The sequence below is a fragment of the Calidris pugnax genome, unplaced genomic scaffold, assembly GCF_001431845.1.
Source record: "Calidris pugnax isolate Ruff unplaced genomic scaffold, ASM143184v1 scaffold81, whole genome shotgun sequence".
In the NCBI taxonomy this organism is placed as follows: Eukaryota; Metazoa; Chordata; class Aves; order Charadriiformes; family Scolopacidae; genus Calidris; species Calidris pugnax.
Window position 1 is genome coordinate 2,621,681 of NW_015090880.1, and position 17,061 is coordinate 2,638,741.

Below are 17,061 nucleotides of genomic sequence, written 5' to 3' on the forward strand. Positions count from 1 at the left end.
AGGTGGAACAGGTTAAGGTGGAAAGGCTTTGGGAGTGAGACAGAGAAGGGAAATTTTGCTGATAACTAGAACAGTGTCAGACCCTGCACGAGGCTATGGGGAAAGCAGGGACAGACAGACAAAGTCTTGCTCTCTCCTCAGCTCACCATGGGAGCTTCCCACCCTTTTCTTCAGGACCAAGGCATTGAGCATATAAAAGGAAAGGTGGTATTAACTTAACAGGTGAGATGTCCAAGCGACTGATTAAGCCTGAGGTGAGAAGATCTTCAAATGCAGAGAGATCTACTCCATTTCAAAGTGAAATCGTCCCAAAACCCTGGGCTCAGAACCTGAATGCTTACTTACTGCTTCATTCAGAACATCAGAGGAGATGAGAAAACTCTTTTTATTTCCTTCCAGGTCCAGTCAGAGTTTTCCATGGCACCCTGACACCAGTTAGCACACGGATAATTTTGTCAAGACTGGGAAGAGTTTCTCATCACAACAGAGCTTTTTTCAAGGGAAGCTCACATTTATTGGACCTGGGCACACTGCAACCAAATCTAGGCATTCATTTTAAAGCAAACATATTGAACAAACACCTACCTCTGCATTTAATTCTTAAAGATCCAGCCCCTAGTTATATTTAAAAAAAAGTATTTTGAATATATGTTATTTTACATATTAAAGGCAAATTAACAAATACGGAGAGAGCCAGGAAAAAACTGTCAGGCCAAAAAAAATAGTGAATTTGAATGTATGTTATGTTGCATATTAAAGGCAAAATTAATAAACATGGAGAGAAACAGGAAAAAAAACCCCAAACCTGTCAAGCCTGTGCTTTGTTGTTCCCTAAATTTCTAAGCCACCCAAGGAACTGTGATGCTGTGACCAACCTGTGATTTTAAGGGATGCCCAGAGGCTGGCAGCAGCTCCCGGCCACAGCCCTCTGACACCTCCCTGCTCTCACTTCATATCACTATTTCTGCGTGATACAAACTGAAATACACTTCCTAAATGACACTGCAGCCTTACAAGATTACCAGCTTGGAGAGAAGGTGTGCTGATTATTTACAAATGCCCTGCCACTTCTTTAAGTAATAACGTAGTCATCTTATCCATAACCCTTGGGTGGGAACAAAGCAGGGATAAATCCCACGTTTCTGTTCTAAGTTAAGGGTCCTTCTCTCAGAGATGAAAGTAAAGTAGGTTACAGATCTATCTGCTGCTACATACTCCCTGTTGGTCCTATTCATCAAAAAAAAAAAAGGAAAAAAAGGAAAAAAGAGCAGCTTACGTGAGGCTTAGCCTAGTTTTCTGCCCAAGGGAGACTGCGTGGTGAAGGTGCCAAGGTTGGAGCTGGGTCCCCTGGTTCTCTAACACCACTGACCGTGCTCTGCACAGCTGAGTTAGGGTCTCAGCAAAGGAGAGAAACGAGGGGAAACGTGTGCATGTGGAAAAAGCTGAGATAAACGTGCTGGTTCCCTTGTTAAGAACACACCCCGCATCCCACCAAACCCCATCCTGGGGGCACGAGCTCTGGGAGCGTCTGATTTTGGGCAAGACCATCAGGCTTTTTACCAATATAAATGGTATTTTTCCTTTAAAGGACACTGGGGGAAGAATTAGGGACTTTAAGTGCATACAGCAAACGACTCTCTTGAGCTAAATTTGTCATAATTAGCCCCAAATCTTATCTGATGGCCTACAGAATTTCTTATAACTTTAAAGAGACGGAGACCCCACAAAAAACATGTGCCCTGCTCATGAGCTGTGGCCTGAGAGCCTTGGTGCTTGAAGGAAAACAGGGATGCATGTCCCAGCCTCCTCGGTGGGACTGGAGAAAGCTGGGGAGATGGGGCCTCTGGCAGTGGACAGGAGGGGACATGGAAACCCCAAAATAATGCTTTCTTTGCAGAGTTTTAGGAGCTACAAAACACCTGTTCCTTTAGGAAGAATGAAAAGTTTAGGAAATCTCTCTTACCTGAGAATCTGTAACCAAACCAGATTTATTTCCTGGATCTAGAATTTAAAACGTGTCCTGTGTATCTGGGAAATGTTATACTGAGATTTTTAGTCTTCCTGGAAACTGAAGTGGGGAGGAAGCAGAGGCAGACCCTTTGCGGTGTCAGTCCTCACTGCACAGAGCCCCTCCTGGCACCACAATGAAACCAGAGGCTCCAAAAGGCTTCAAAGGGAAAAAATGGGACAGCAAAAGAGATTTTGGGGTGTGTATGGGAAAGCAGGCCATGTAAAGAAAACCACTTCCTGAAATTTAAGAAAAACTTAAGAATTAATCTAAGGGAAAAGCTGCAAATTCAAAGTTCAGGCTCTGAAGAAGCAAAAAGGGCACCTGAGCCCTTTCTGAGAACCAGGAAAAGGAAGGAGCCAGGAAAACGTGCCGAACTGGGTTTCTGCCCTCCACAAGCAGAAAAACCTTGAAGAAATAAACTTTATGAAGAGGATGAGCACAGGGGAGCACCGGGCTGCCGAGGGACGAGCAGAGCCGCGCGCGCCCACCGCCTCAGCTGCAGTCCAACACCGGAAAAAACCACCCCAAACCTTCCATTCTCCTTCATTTCCAGGAGGTTTAAAACACATCATCTTTTCTCAAGGCTCAGATGTTAGTAACCACTGCGGAAGTGATTTAATTTGCGTGGCAAATGCCTCATTCAGGCGAGTGGCTTCATTGATCAATCAGTGCCATTGTTTGTTTGGGGGAGACGGGGCAGACGCCGCTGTGGTTTGCTGAAAATGTTTTCATTATTAATTGTTCATCAAAGAATTACTTCATTGATCATTTAATCTCCAAAAAAAAAAAAAAACCCCAACAAAAAAACGAATGCACTTCAGGGCAATAAGAGGGTGCAGGAGTAAAGAATTTTAGCGGCAATTATAATTTGTTTCTTAGCAACTAATAGCCAAAATTATGGGACTTGCTCGGGTAGGAGATAGAACAGGAATCATTCCAGCAATGGGAATATTGAAAAAAAAAAAAATCCTGCTTGGTATAATATTGGGAGTAATTTTCTTTCTCTACCATTGCAGTGAAATTATTTTGGGATGGTAGGTCAAAGCCCCAAAGTATTCTCATTACAACTGCATTATTACTGAATTTTCTGCTACCATTTGCACTGCGCCGAGTCCTACCTGCTAATCCATGCGTGACAATTATTTTCGCAGAAACACTTCTGTAAAACAAATTCCCTTCATGAAGTGTGTGTGGGGGAAACAGTTTTCCAAAACAACAGTGTGATTGGGAGTAATTTTCTTTCTCTACCATTGCAGTGAAATTATTTTGGGATGGTAGGTCAAAGCCCCAAAGTATTCTCATTACAACTGCATTATTACTGAATTTTCTGCTACCATTTGCACTGCGCCGAGTCCTACCTGCTAATCCATGCGTGACAATTATTTTCGCAGAAACACTTCTGTAAAACAAATTCCCTTCATAAAGTGAGGGGGGGGGAAACAGTTTTCCAAAACAACAGTGTGATTCCCTGCAGTTAGGAGTATGTTCGTGGCAATGAAGAAGAAAGTCAGGAGTTTCTCTAAATGAACAATCCAAAGGAAAACGTACAAAAGGGGAGTCTGAGGCTGCTGCCCCACGGAGGGGTGGAGGGGAGCCCACCTCCAGGCATGGTTTCATCTTCAAACACAGAAAAACAGTTCAGGCTAAATTCCACTCACAATATCAGCCATTTCACTCAACCGGGGCTGTCTGCAGGAGGAGGAGACCTTTCCCTTTCCTTCTCATCTCACTTCCCCACAGCCCAGGGCTCCCTGGGGCAGCACCATGAATCTTTGTTGCTGCTCCAGCATCCTCTGAGGACACCTCCTCTTTGAGTCCATCACCACAGAATGGTTTGGGTTGGAAGGGACCTTAAAGCCCATCCAGTGCCACTCCCTGCTCTGGTCAGGGACAGGTCCCGGCAGACCAGGTTGCTCCAAGCCCCCTCCAACCTGCCCTTGAACCCCTCCAGGGATGGGGCAGCCACAGCTTCTCTGGGCAACCTGGGCCAGGCTCTCACCACCCTCACAGAGAAGAATTTCTTCCTAATATCTAATTGAAATCTTCCCTCTTTCAGTTTAAAACTCATCCTATGGCTCCACTCCTTGATAAAGAATCCCACCCCAGCTTTCTCTCTCTCCTGGAGTCTCAGTTCTGTTCTAAAACTTGGCACCTCAACCCCCTGGACATCTCAGTATCGTTTTTGCCAACTGCAGAAAATACCCATAGCATTAGCAGAGACCTATTAAATTACAGATTTGAAGGAAATTCCTTCATAGAAAACTGCTAGAAAGGCACCTATTTCAAAGAAGCATCTCTGGGCAGAGCAGGAGGAAGGACATCAACCATCCAGCGTGGAGGTGGGACATCGTGGAAAACGCTAAAAACCCTTAAAAAGCAGATCTCATTCCTCTACCAGCTCATGTTTCGCAGACATCACTTTTAGGCAGTTTTTATAACAACGGGGGGGAGGAACAATGGCACGATTGAAAAACTGCCCTGATTTGAACTTGATTTTCCCCTTCGGACACTCATTTCAAAATCAACCGCGTGCGACAACCATCAGCAGTGATGAGAAAGGCAACAGCTTCTGCCCGGCTGCTCACCCACCCTCCACGGGGCTTGTTTTTAAACCAGCATCACTGCAGGTAGTGCTGTCTTTGTGTATTTTCAGGTTAAACCACACATCCCACCGAGGAGTTTAGGGCCAAATCGAGTCTAGTTATCACAGCAGGGAAAGGATATTTCATCTACCAGCATCGGGGATGGCTCCACAGGAGGAGAGAGGGGTCATCTGTTGGGAGAGCAGAGCAAAGCCATGGCCCCAGCCCGGGGAGGCATTACCTGCTGCAGGATTGACGGGATGGTCAGGATTGACCCTCCAGGAGCTGCTCCTGGAGCTGTGCAAAAAATGTCTGGCTCCAGAGCCTTGGTGGTAAAAAACAAACCACAGCCTCAGGAAGGTAAAATAAATTTCAAAGTTAAACTCTAATTAGAGATGTTATTCTATAGGTGCTCATAAATAACATAATAATTGCCCTTCTCTTTGCTGGGCAGAGTCCCGTCTCGCTCATCCCACCCTGCCAATGGGATTGTAACAGAATGGACCTGGACATCACTTTGTAAAGAATTATGAACAGAAGGGGAAACCTTACTTAGTCTTTTTATTCCTGAACCCATTTTCCCCAGCGTTGCTCATTTTGAACAGGTTGGACACGTTGATCCTTTTCCTTATTCACCAGCCTTTAGTTCAGCGAGAGCAAACCCAAAGCCAGTAGCCGAGCCCCAAGTCATGCGTGACCCCTCTCCATGGTCACCCACACGTGGCAATGGACTGGGGGCTTCTGCAAAGACATTTCTAGTGGGCAGCCATCGGGACTCAGCTGCCCAAAAGCACCATCCTTTGGACATCTCCCACACTCGAGAGCCAATAGAAGGGGAGGAGGAATAGAGTTGAAAGCTTTTGGGCCACTACCTGCACAGGGTGTGGAGTACAAGCATAGTCCAGACGACCAGCAGTAGCTGCTAACAAGTATGATTAACACTAGCAGAGGCCAGCAAAATAAGTGAAAATAAATCTTAACACATAGTCCTCCAACAAAGGGTCTGCAAATGTTGTGCAGAATGGGCTGGTGAGCTTCTCCAAGGAAGGACATCGATGCTGCCTCACACCGGGGATGGACGAGCTCTTGAAGCCTTTCTCAGGACTCCACTTTGGGGTAGAAATGCGAGTTTCAGCACCTGCACTGTGCACTGATGTTCCATTTTGTACATTATTTCACAGTCGGTGGGGATAATTTGGCAAGGATGCTGATGAAAAGCCTGTCCTGGTCCTGGAGCATTCCAGCTCTGCCCCGAGCTGTCCCACTCCCCTGCCCAGGGCCAGGCACCCCCCAGTCCTGCCACGGAGAGCAGGGGCTGAGCAGGCAGAACGACTTGCAAATTCATCACATTCCGAGGGGCAGGGTCCGACTCTGGTGCCACTAAAAATCAATGCCAGTTTTATCTTCGACTTAAGCGGAAGCGGGATCCGGGCCACGGCAAACAGCTTTAATCGTACGTCTGAATGGGGGGGAACATCTCTAAAGTGCAGCATCAGAACTGCACCACTCTCCAGCCATAACTTCTTATTGATTTTGGTGTTATTTCCCAACAGAAACTACGGTACGGTGAATAAATTGTCGAGCTAAGCCCTGTCCCCTAAAATAAAAAGCCTGTCATTTTACCTAGTTCAGCTACGCTTCCCTATATCATTTTGGAAAAGCCATTATTCGAATCCATACTCAGAGCTTAAAGCTTTTTTTTTTTTTATTTTGCAAGAGACTACACTGCCATAAACACAGGGTTTAGGGTATCACTAACCCATATTCTGTTACTGTGGCACAGCAGATTCTTTACTTTCCAAAAACGTGTTCGATTCCAGAGACAACTAGCATTGCAACAAAAAAAAAAAAAGGAAAAAAAAGAGAGAGAAAGAACAAATTTGAAATGTAAATGATATATCACAAAGCAAGTATTGGGGGAAAATATTAGCACTTTTATCGTAATGAGTTTGTAACCTAAATACATATTTCAAGGATTAAATTGCTGACCCTCTCTGACCTCCACAGGAGGTTGAATAGCTGGATCGCAGTTTAATCTTCAGTGAAAACGCTGGAGAAGAATAACACAGCCCTTGGAGAACGAACAAACAGACATTAATGATGCCCCAGGATTCAGAATTTAACCCTTAAGAGGAGAAAATGAAGCTCAAACCCCCAGCCATTGGTCTCAACAGACCCAGCAGTAACTTTCCTCAGAAATAAAACTGAGGTAACACAAAGATCACACAACACCCTGATCAGGCTGGAAAAGAAGGGATTGCTGGGACAAAGGGGGAAGCTACAGACAGGTTGAACAGGAGGTCCTGAGCCTCTCACCAAACAGGTTTTCACATTTAAATCATAACTTGTAACACAACAGGGCATAGGAGACCAAGCTGAAGCAGCGGAGGTGGGTCAGAGACTCCACATGCTGTCCAGGGGCCAGACAGGAGTGGAAATTCAAGGAAAATAACTTGATAAAAGGGAAAAAAACCTGAGAGAGCAACTGAGGGCAAGCAGGCTTAGGAGAGCTCTCCAGTGGCTGGAAAGGGTCCTCTCCATACAGGATATTCCATGCAGAACCTATGTGGCTCTGGAGAGGCAGAGCAAGGCACTATTTATGAAGTGATCACCTTGACATATTGAAATCTGGAGCGATGAGATTGGTCTTGAGAAAGCTGTTCACTCCCCATCCAGAGGGAACACACACCTTCCAGTCCCAGAAAAGCACAAGCAGGTCACAAGCAAAGGGGTAATAGATCATAAAGTAAGCGGGGGGACAGAGGACGCGCCTTCACTCACAGTAATACTTCTTAATACAAATCGCCCCTCTATATTGTGTGAACCTGGTGGTTATTGGCATTTTTACCTTTTCGTTTTTGTAGCTGGAACACATCAGCTTCTCCCACCCGTCGGTCAAAAGCATCTTTGATTAAGCTGCAGGGAAAGCCCAGCTCACCATCACTGATGGCTTCCTGGCTGGGAAGGGATCGCCTTGAACTTCTGGGTGTGTGTGAAGCAGCATTTCACAGTGGGTCCTGCTGTAATTACTGAGCTGCTACGTACACCCTTCCCAGGATAACAGCACACAGAAACGGGAGAAATGATGGATGAATAAACCTGTGTATCTACTCTCTGCCTTCACCTTCACAACTACAGGAGAAAAAAAGATGAGTTGTGGTCCTGCGTTGTCGTTACCCACTCTTACAGGATTTATCCCGTACCTCAAAACGGCTTTTTGTAATTTCCTATAACACTAATTCACATCAAGACCCGTGTCTTTTCTTATCTTTAGCTTTCTACAGAAGCCACAACTCCGAAGTGAACCCAAAATAAATACGAAGCAGCCTGTTTTCCCTTTTACACAGAGTTACAACATATTATCCATACCTGAAAATACTTGTACCTAAGTACTAAAATGTAGGACTGTGAAAACTGTCATTGGGAATTTACTCCTTAGAAAGAGTAAGCTCCTTCAAATATTTTGAAGCTTTAATTCTCCAAGGAAAGGAAAAATCAATGGTGAGATTCCATTTGCCAGGTACTTTCCTAGGTGGCCTCTTTCTCAAGAAATAAGACATTTTACCCTCCAGACTACATATAATTTTACCTAAATACTCACGAACCAAAGCATCTATTTCTCATTCACATTTCCCCCCTAAACCCAGGTGTTTAGCCCACGAACAGCATTAGAAAAGGTTATTAAATCAGGTTTTCCTCTCGGTCTGTCCAGCACGCCGCAGGACCAGAGCACTGTTACTTACAAGCAAACTGAAGCTTTGCTTCTCTGCTGATGATCGTTCCAAACGGGTTTGTTGCTACACACTGGTATGTTCCAGTATCTTGGGTTTTATTGGGATTATTGATCAACAGGTTGCCTTCCACCAGGCTGTAGCGGTAATCCATACCGATGTCGATACTGGTTCCATTTAACTTCCACCTACAGCACAAAATGCCAAAGTTAAACTCTGCTAATATTAATGAATACTCTTGGGTATCTGAAAACACAACATGTAATAAATAAAGATTTAAAACATCTCTGACTACTTTAAAAAAAAAAAGAAAAAGCTTGAAAATGCAAATTTCCTGCACAGTATTGAAATATTCCAGTATTTAACTGAAAGAGCAATATCTTTGACATATATTTCAGTCTCTGATATGATTAATGCTTCTGTAGTTACTAGTGCTGCTGCTCTTTGGAATTAATAATTTTGCAAGGGGAAGTCCCAGAAACAGGATCTTTGAACCATTCAAGTCCGCCGAGGTTTCTTTTCCTCTCCCAATGTGCTGGCTGTTTGTTTTTAAATTTAAGAAAACTCCCTCAGAGCAGATGTTGTCACAAACTGGGGCACTGAGAAGTTCCAGGCTGCCTCAGTCACAGCAGCCCCCATCCCCACCAACCCTTGATGGATAATGGGAGGCAGCCACAGCCCCTTCACCAGAACGAACAGAGAAACGATTTGAATATGTTTGCACCACTGAATTAACAGTGTTTATTGCACTGAAGGGTCAGTCGTGTCAGAAGACAGCACGGTGGCTGGGGTCTGATGGCTCCTATGGGTTTCAGAGTGGCATTTACTTTGGTAAAGAAAATGAGAAAGGCACTAAAGGAAAAAAAAAATCAGCAGCCTAAATGGTTTACAGCAACAGCATCACCAGGGCTGTACAGCATCTATTTTCTAAGGATCCCAAAGCAGTTACTAAAGCTGAAAACAATTTAAGACCTTTGTCCACATTTATGGAAAAGGATAGTCAATCTGGGAGCTGAGATTATTTATAATCCCTTCGTAACCTTTCTGAACTCTTGGCCAAATTTTGCAATTGTGTTGTGATACGTGGTAGCTTCCTGATGCCTTTTTTTTGTTGTTGTTGTTATCAGCCCTGTGGTACCCTCCAGGGGCATCACTGAGTTACTCTGCATGATCCCTGCAGGAGAAAGGCTCCTGGGGATGCTCCCAGAGCGCGGAGATGGTGCTAAAGAGTCAAACACTGAACAAACCCAATGGTTGGTCTGGGATTTCCTTTAACTTCGCAGCTCAGCTTCACTTTCTTTTCCTCTGAATCCAAGGGGAAGATCACGCTGTTGGGCTCCTGAAGGAAAACCGGCCCATGCAGTGTGTTGTCATCTGTGTTAAACAGAGGAAAAACGTGACAGATACTTGACGGAACCTCCATGTACCCAGCGTTAAAATATAAAATAGTATCACAGCACCAAGAGGCCGTGCATAATTCACCCTAGAAGAGATGTGATAATGACGCTTCCTTTTACGAACAGCCACAATTTTTTTCCAAAAGCCACTGAACCACACGTGGAGCCAACATTCAGGAAAATGTTTGGGCACTAAATAGAGCAGAGATTGAAACTTTGCCCCAAGTTCAAACGAAGAGGAACAGACATGATCCGCTTGTGATGGCACAGCTCACCTCAAATCAGAATGCTTAGCTTCACCTCTAGACACTGAAATACTTAAAAACACAGAATCACAGAATCTTCGAGGTTAGAAGGGACCCTAAAGATCATCTTGTCCAACCGTCAAATAAATATATAAATAAATAAAACCCCAAACCCTCATTATTAAATACAGCTACGGAAAGTAAAAACTTTCTGTCTTTTAGCTGAATGGAAGGAGATTGAACTTTTTCTGATCATTTTCTGCTCTATCACCTTTACTGCAGCCCTCTGTTCCCACAGACACCAGCAGGGCACAGGGCAACCACAGGGGCCACCAGGATGATGCTGGTGCCTGTGTGGCCGAGGGCAGGGACATTGCTTTGGCCAGGCAGCCGTGCTGCTCTAAGCTCTGCTGCCAGAAGTCCATCTTGATGGCCAGGCAGGAAGTTTGTGGGTATAGGTCAGAGAATGAATAAATAAAATATAAAGATGATGGGAGGTACAAAAAACAAGAGAAAAAGGAATAAACAGACGATGCTGCAGCTTCCTGAGAAGAGGATGAGAGGTGAGAATAGATGTGAATAGCCCTCATATCCCCCGACACCAGGAAATCAGCTGGATTTATTAGGAACAGAACAATAGCTCTTTGCTCCAGGGAGAAAATTCTGTTGTCTCCACAGAAGGATTTCAGAGAGACTTTGCCTGGAAGATTATAATGGAGCAACCTCTCCCCTGTGTCTCCTCCCTCAGGCACCACCACAAAAGAGAAAGCACTAAGCATACAGTCCTATCGGTTGTATTTATCTTTATTTTTAATTATATGTTAACCATATCTGACTGAGACTCATCTATTATTCAGAACGCATTTCACATAATCTCTGGCTTTAAATTATACCTGTGTGCAACTTACTGTTGCTGGCAGAAAAAGATAATAATACCATAAAGCATACAGGGCTAGATTATGATATCCTGACTTGTTTCCGAGACCCAGGGCTGCTTCTCTCCTTGTACAGTCTCATTTGCTGTAAGAAAGAATATTACAATCTGGCTCATAAAGATTATGGCTCTGAGTACTCTATTAATGGGTATGAAAACAAGAGAATTAAAATACATTTTGATTCATCCAGTTTTCTAATTGTAAAAAGCAGAAGCTGGCCTGGTGCTGAGGTCCTGTGTAAGAATCACTTCAGGCCTGTGTAAGAGTGACTTCAAGTGTATATATGTATGCTCAGTTATTGTTGCTCGCTTTGTTCTTTATGATTTTCAGCAGCGACCGTGTAACCCGTGCTGCTCCTTACAAGTCTGTTACTCTCCTGGGAAAATTCAGTAAGGAACCTTCCTGGACAAGCCAACTGCCGAGACACTCTCCTGGAGACACATTTTATTTTTCTGAGTTACGTTTCTTTTGCTGGAGCCTGAAATGAATTAACCCAGAACGAACACTGAGCTGCCCTCAGCTTAAGACAAGTTGCAAACAAGATTGGTCACCAAAAAGCATTTTTCCCCCCTCCTGTCAGATGAAACAAATGTACTATTGCTCTGGGTCTGCCTCCTTTGAGACAAGTGTATTTCTTTCTGCAAGATGCAAGACTGCAAGTAGATTTCCTGATAAAAGAAACATTTTTAAACACAGCACGAGGTGTATGCCCATATGCTGTTGGACAGAATGTGATAGATAATTTAGAAGAACATTCTGCTATCCTAGCTTCTGCTGAGATATATATATACACACACATGGGGTTTTTTTCCTAGTGAATCACAAAATCTATTTGAAAATCACAGATTAATTTAACTACATTCCAAATGAAGATCATATTTTCTGTGACACTCCAGTATCCTGAACCTGAGAGCCAGAAAATCCAGCAGGATGCTAAATGCTCCTCGTCTTTCTGCGCTTTTGAGGAATTGAAACATGAAGAACATCAGAACATCATGAGGTTAATTTGCATCAACAGGTGAAACGTCTCCTATTCTCTCCAAACATTAAGCCCAGCAACGGATACTGTTACCTAAATAGAACTGCTTTAATTTCCATTGAAACTTATGGCCAATTTGAGAGAAGGTTTAATTGAATATTCCACGCTGTAGGGAAAGACATCAACTAAGCTGAAGAGAGAATTCTTGGAGTATATCCAGTATGAATGATAAAAATCCTTTCCCTGTTTGCCGCCGAGGGACCTGGTTTCTGCTGCGTGTGCCGGTGTGTTTTCATACAGCGCTGCGAGGGGGTATTTCTTCAAGACAAACCTGCACCTTGGGAAGAGCAACTCTTCAGGAAGCCGGGAAGTGAGATGGGTAGGGCAGCTCAAGGGCATCGCTGATTAACACAGCCGCCTGCTCGGCAAGGTTAGTCACATCCTCCTGAGCAGGAAAAGACTAAATCGGCTGCTTTGCTCTTTATTTTTTGCCTATCGCTTCTATTAGCATCAACTGTGCACACAAACGGTGCTAATGGCTTTGAAATTAGGAGAAAGACATTTTTAGACCAGATAGTCCTACTACAAATAATTCCGGAGCCTTCTCAATGAACAAGACCTGCTAAAGCTGCTTCCCATTCAAAAGAATCAAAAATGTATTTTAAAAAAGGAGATTTTAAAAGTGTTATTTCTAAGAGAAGGGCCTCCTAGCTCTGCACCTTTGGAGATCACCACCAGCCTCCACCCTTGGGCTGCTCATGGCTCCTGTCTCCCACTGCACCACAGCTGACCCAGGTGTATAAGAAAGAAAAACAGTCAAGATTAATAAAGAAAACAAAACAATGGCAAGAATCAGATACTTTCATCAGGAGCAAAGCTGAAATGAGTGATACGGCGCTCTCCCTCCACCATCACCACCCCACCGCTGTGTAGGATGCATCTTCTGCAGATCCACTGTAACACTCTGAGTGATGGGAGCAAAACACCCTCCCAGGGGTCTTGTCCGAGACACCTCCTGCAGGTTGGGCTCCTGGGCTGAGAGGCTGGATGGCCAAGAGAGCCACCACCTCTGTCACAACCCCTTGCAGGAGCAGCCCGCAGGACTGGGCTTGTTTTGCAGCACCCCACACATCTCCCACAGGGACTACGAGCCAAACAGCTCCTCCTGCTCTCACCTCTCTTTTCTAACATACTTTTATTTCCCAGATCGCTGCTGTGCCAAGTTCAAGTGCAGTTAAAGTGGAAAGCCAAGCTCGGCAGGTGACATCTGAGAGGCAACCACCTGATACCCGAGTTCAAAAGCAGTGTCAGATGTTCCTCAGAGCCAGCAACGCAGCCATAAGGATCCAGAGGCTCAGAAGACACGAAGAAATAAATCTTCACTCCCATAAATACAGCTCCAGAATTTGAAACGGAGAGTGCAATGGTTGGACAACTCTATTTACGAGTGACCCAAGTATGTGGGGTGGTTTGAATTACAGGCAGGGTTAATTAAACACCTCCACCCCGTGCTGAGCTGGGAGGGAAGCCCAGGTCCATCAGCCAGGGGAGGTCAGGAGCCAGCCCAGGTCCTGTGATGCTGGCACCATGGGAGCCAACGTGGAAATGCCACCCACAGGCCAGGCTCCTGCTCAGAGCCTTCAGCTGTGAAGCCTCTCATTCAGCCTGTCTGTGCCACAGCGGTGCCGTAATGTCAGCTATTTAAATGCCACGTGATTAATTACAGCAAATGTCATCAAATTAGCACTTTTCAAATAAAACGTTGCTACCTGATCTGTGCATGCCAAAGCAAGCACATTCTCCCTCCGGGTCTAGACAGCTGGGAGGAGGCAATTCCCCAGGCAACGTAATGAGGGACTTGTCCTACGACAAAAACTTTATTTAATAGAACATAATTTGTGTTCTCTTAGTAAGTCAACAGCACGATTATGATCGCAGATGTTCCCTTCACTATACGCTAAAGGCACATTTCTCCATTACTGCAGAAAATCACCAGTTTCTCCACCGAGCAGCCTTCTCCCTGAGTCATCACAGCTGACATCAGGAAAATAAACAGATAAACCCGCACTGCTCGTGTTGAGGATGATACCAGCCCAGGATAGAGCTACAAATAATTATAAGACAACAACAGTGGTAATAACAGTAATAATAATAATAATAAATAGTATAGCAGAAGGATATCAAGGCATGTCCGGGTCCTCCATCGAAAGAATCACTTACAACAGATAACACAGAACCCACCACCTGCTCATTAATGATCAGGTTATTTGTTGATCTCCAGTGCTGAAACAGTAGAACAACCAAAGGGATGTTTTTGAAAGATACTTTTAAATACATAGGTTTGTTCTGGTGTCTTTTAAGTTAAGCTCTACCCCTGAGGAAATCATTCGGCTGAGTTATATAAATACTTTTGAAAGATACTTTTAAATACATAAATAATAGTCAGGTTTGTTCTGGTGTCTTAAGTTAAGCTGTAGCCCTGAGGAAATCATTCGGCTGAGTTATATATCCAACCCTGGAAACATAGGATTATGACAAGAAATTAAAATATTGTCCCTACCTAGCACAATGCATCTGTGCACATTTTTCTTCTTGAAGTACCAAAGACATGCATTCTGCTTTGGAGATGAATAATATCACAGTTTCATCAGGGCTCTAAAAACCTGCTGCGTAACACATCTATTCTGAGTGTGTTCAACCCCATTCTCTCATTAGGAATAAGAACACTAAACCTGCATTATCTAAAAACCTACCGTAACCTGTTTGTTCCTCTAGACTTAACTAAGAGATGTAAACACCTTAAATTACCTTTGGTGGTGTTATGCACTTGCAACTCTCAGGGATCCACACTGTGACCAGAAGTCCACCCACCAGGATGCCACCAGTGCCTTGCTGAACTGAGCATCATAGCCCACTCCATCCATGGCACTGACCAGCTGCCCTGAGACATCTTGCCTCACTCCGTTGTCCTCATCCATCACCAGGTGTGTAAGGTGGCCTGTCACAGCCACAGCAGGACCAGCAGCCACATCCCACGCCTGAAGAATCACAGAATCATAGAATGGTTTGGGTTGGAAGGGACCTCAAAGATCGAGTTCCAACCCCCCTGCCCTGGGCAGGGACACCTCCCACCAGACCAGGTTGCTCAAAGCCCCATCCAGCCTGGCCTTGAACACTTCCAGGGATGGGGCATCCACAGCTTCCCTAGGCAACCTGTTCCAGTGTCTCACCACTCTCATAGTAAAAAATTTCTTCCTGAGATCTAATCTGAATCTTTTTTCTTCCAATTTAAAACCGTTTCCCCTTGTCCTATCATTACACTTCCTGGCAAAGAGTCCTTCTCCAAGGATTGTGGCCTGGGGTTCTTATAGACCTGTGCCATTGGCAGACATAGAGTGGTTTGGGTTAGAAGGGACCTTAAAGACCACCCAGTTGCACCCCCCTGCCCTGGGCAGGGACACCTCCCACTAGAGCAGGTTGCTCAAAGCCCCATCCAGCCCGGTCTTGAAGGCTCCCAGAGTGGTTTATAACCTCCCAGCAAAACACAGGCCAAGTCCAACCATGAGGACTGTGCTCAGGGTCTCTGAATCCTGCCCACACCTGTATCTCACAGACAGAAACTGACACTGGGTTAATTTTTTTCCATCCCTGTTGAAAACAAGTCCAGGATGCAATGAGCAAAGACAATGGTTCAGGCTGAAAATGCCTTTTGCCTGGTAATAGACCTGAATCTGCTAAATTCTTCCAGAAAGCTGTTGCTAGCATCCTAGACTATTAGAAACCTTTATATTTCCACCCGGTGGGTTTGACATTGCCTTCACCTCTGACCAAGCCTTCGTCAGCAAATCACCCTGCACACAAAGTTGTCTTCAACTATTCCTCAGCCTCCTCCCAAAGTCTGCAGATCCATCCAGCCCTGGGTTTTCTCATATAGAGCTATTTCTGGATAAGGTATTATAAATGATTCAAAGGTTGGTACTAATTACCTATTGATTTATTAGTAAAATTTAAGGTGTTGATATAATTTGTCTTTGAAGAACACATATCACTATCGTAAGATTTTTTTGAGTATGACAAGGACTATAATGTAGATATAAAAAAAAAAAAAACAGCTGTAGTAGTATGTCTGTGTGCATATTTTAGAACCACATATTTCCTTTCCACGATACCTCCCCTGAACTTCAATTGATTTTAATCTTTCCTGTAATAAGAAAGGTGTGTAAAAGCCAGACTAACAAATGCTGCCCTCCCCACCCCACCAGCGGACAGTGAAAAGTTATGAAATACTCATATTGAAAAAGCCTCTTTCCTTTAAAAATCCCAGAGCCTTAGAAAAGAGAAGTCCCTGGGGCAACAACCTGTAATCTCTCTCTCATCTATTGCTTGAAAAACAAAGACAACTCCGGCAATGTGTCCAGGCTCTCAATTGATTGAGGAGCCCAGCTCCGCAGAAACCTTCAAGGTGAAAGGAACTCTCTCTGCCTCGTTGTTTCAAGGTGAAGCCCCATTTTTTGTTTCCAGGTTTAAGTACATCAGCCATCATCAGAAGCCAAGCCGACCCCTGCCAACCTTTTATCCGGCTATTTACAGAGAGGTTTAGGCCAGGGATTCCCTTCTCAAATATTTGTGAGTAAGCAGATTGGATTACCAGTGCTTCGCGAGCGACGCGGCGCTGCTCCTGGGATAATCAGCCTGGAACACCCCGAGTGAAGGACCAGGACCCTCACTGTCACCATGTCACTGGTCAGAAAATGCACCTACAGTGGTTCAGTTTATCAACAGGGCACTGTAAATCTGCTTGGTCGGGGTCACAGAATCACAGAATCTTAGTGGTTGGAAGGGACCTCTGAGATCATCGAGTCCAACCACAAAAAAAAACAACAAACAAAAACAAAAACAAACAAACAAAAAAAAAAAACCAAAACAAAACAAAAAAGAAAACCACCAAACATACAAAACACACCACACCAAACGCCCACCAAAAACACCGCACCCACCAACTCAGCAGCCCACAACAAACCAATAATCTTGGGCACTAGAGCATGCCCTGAAGAGCCATGTCTATACGTTTCTTAAATCCCTCCAGGGATGGTGCCTCCACCCCCTCCCTGGGCAGGCTGTTCCAGTGCCTGACCCCCCTCTCAGGAAAGTCATTCTTCCCAATATCTAATCTAAATCTCC

General features: G+C 44.5%; 1 protein-coding gene across 1 annotated transcript in view; it reads right to left on the reverse strand.

Annotated features, from left to right (window-relative positions):
- The window catches only part of CNTN4 (contactin 4), a 373,607-nt gene that overhangs the window by 127,559 nt on the left and 228,987 nt on the right, over positions 1–17,061 (reverse strand). Inside the window, exons 4-5 of the mRNA XM_014946726.1 lie at positions 9,572–9,698; positions 8,337–8,512 (exon numbers count right to left, since the gene is read on the reverse strand). Coding sequence (XP_014802212.1) covers positions 8,337–8,512; positions 9,572–9,698 — 303 coding nt within the window. The remainder of the gene's footprint in view (positions 1–8,336; positions 8,513–9,571; positions 9,699–17,061) is intronic.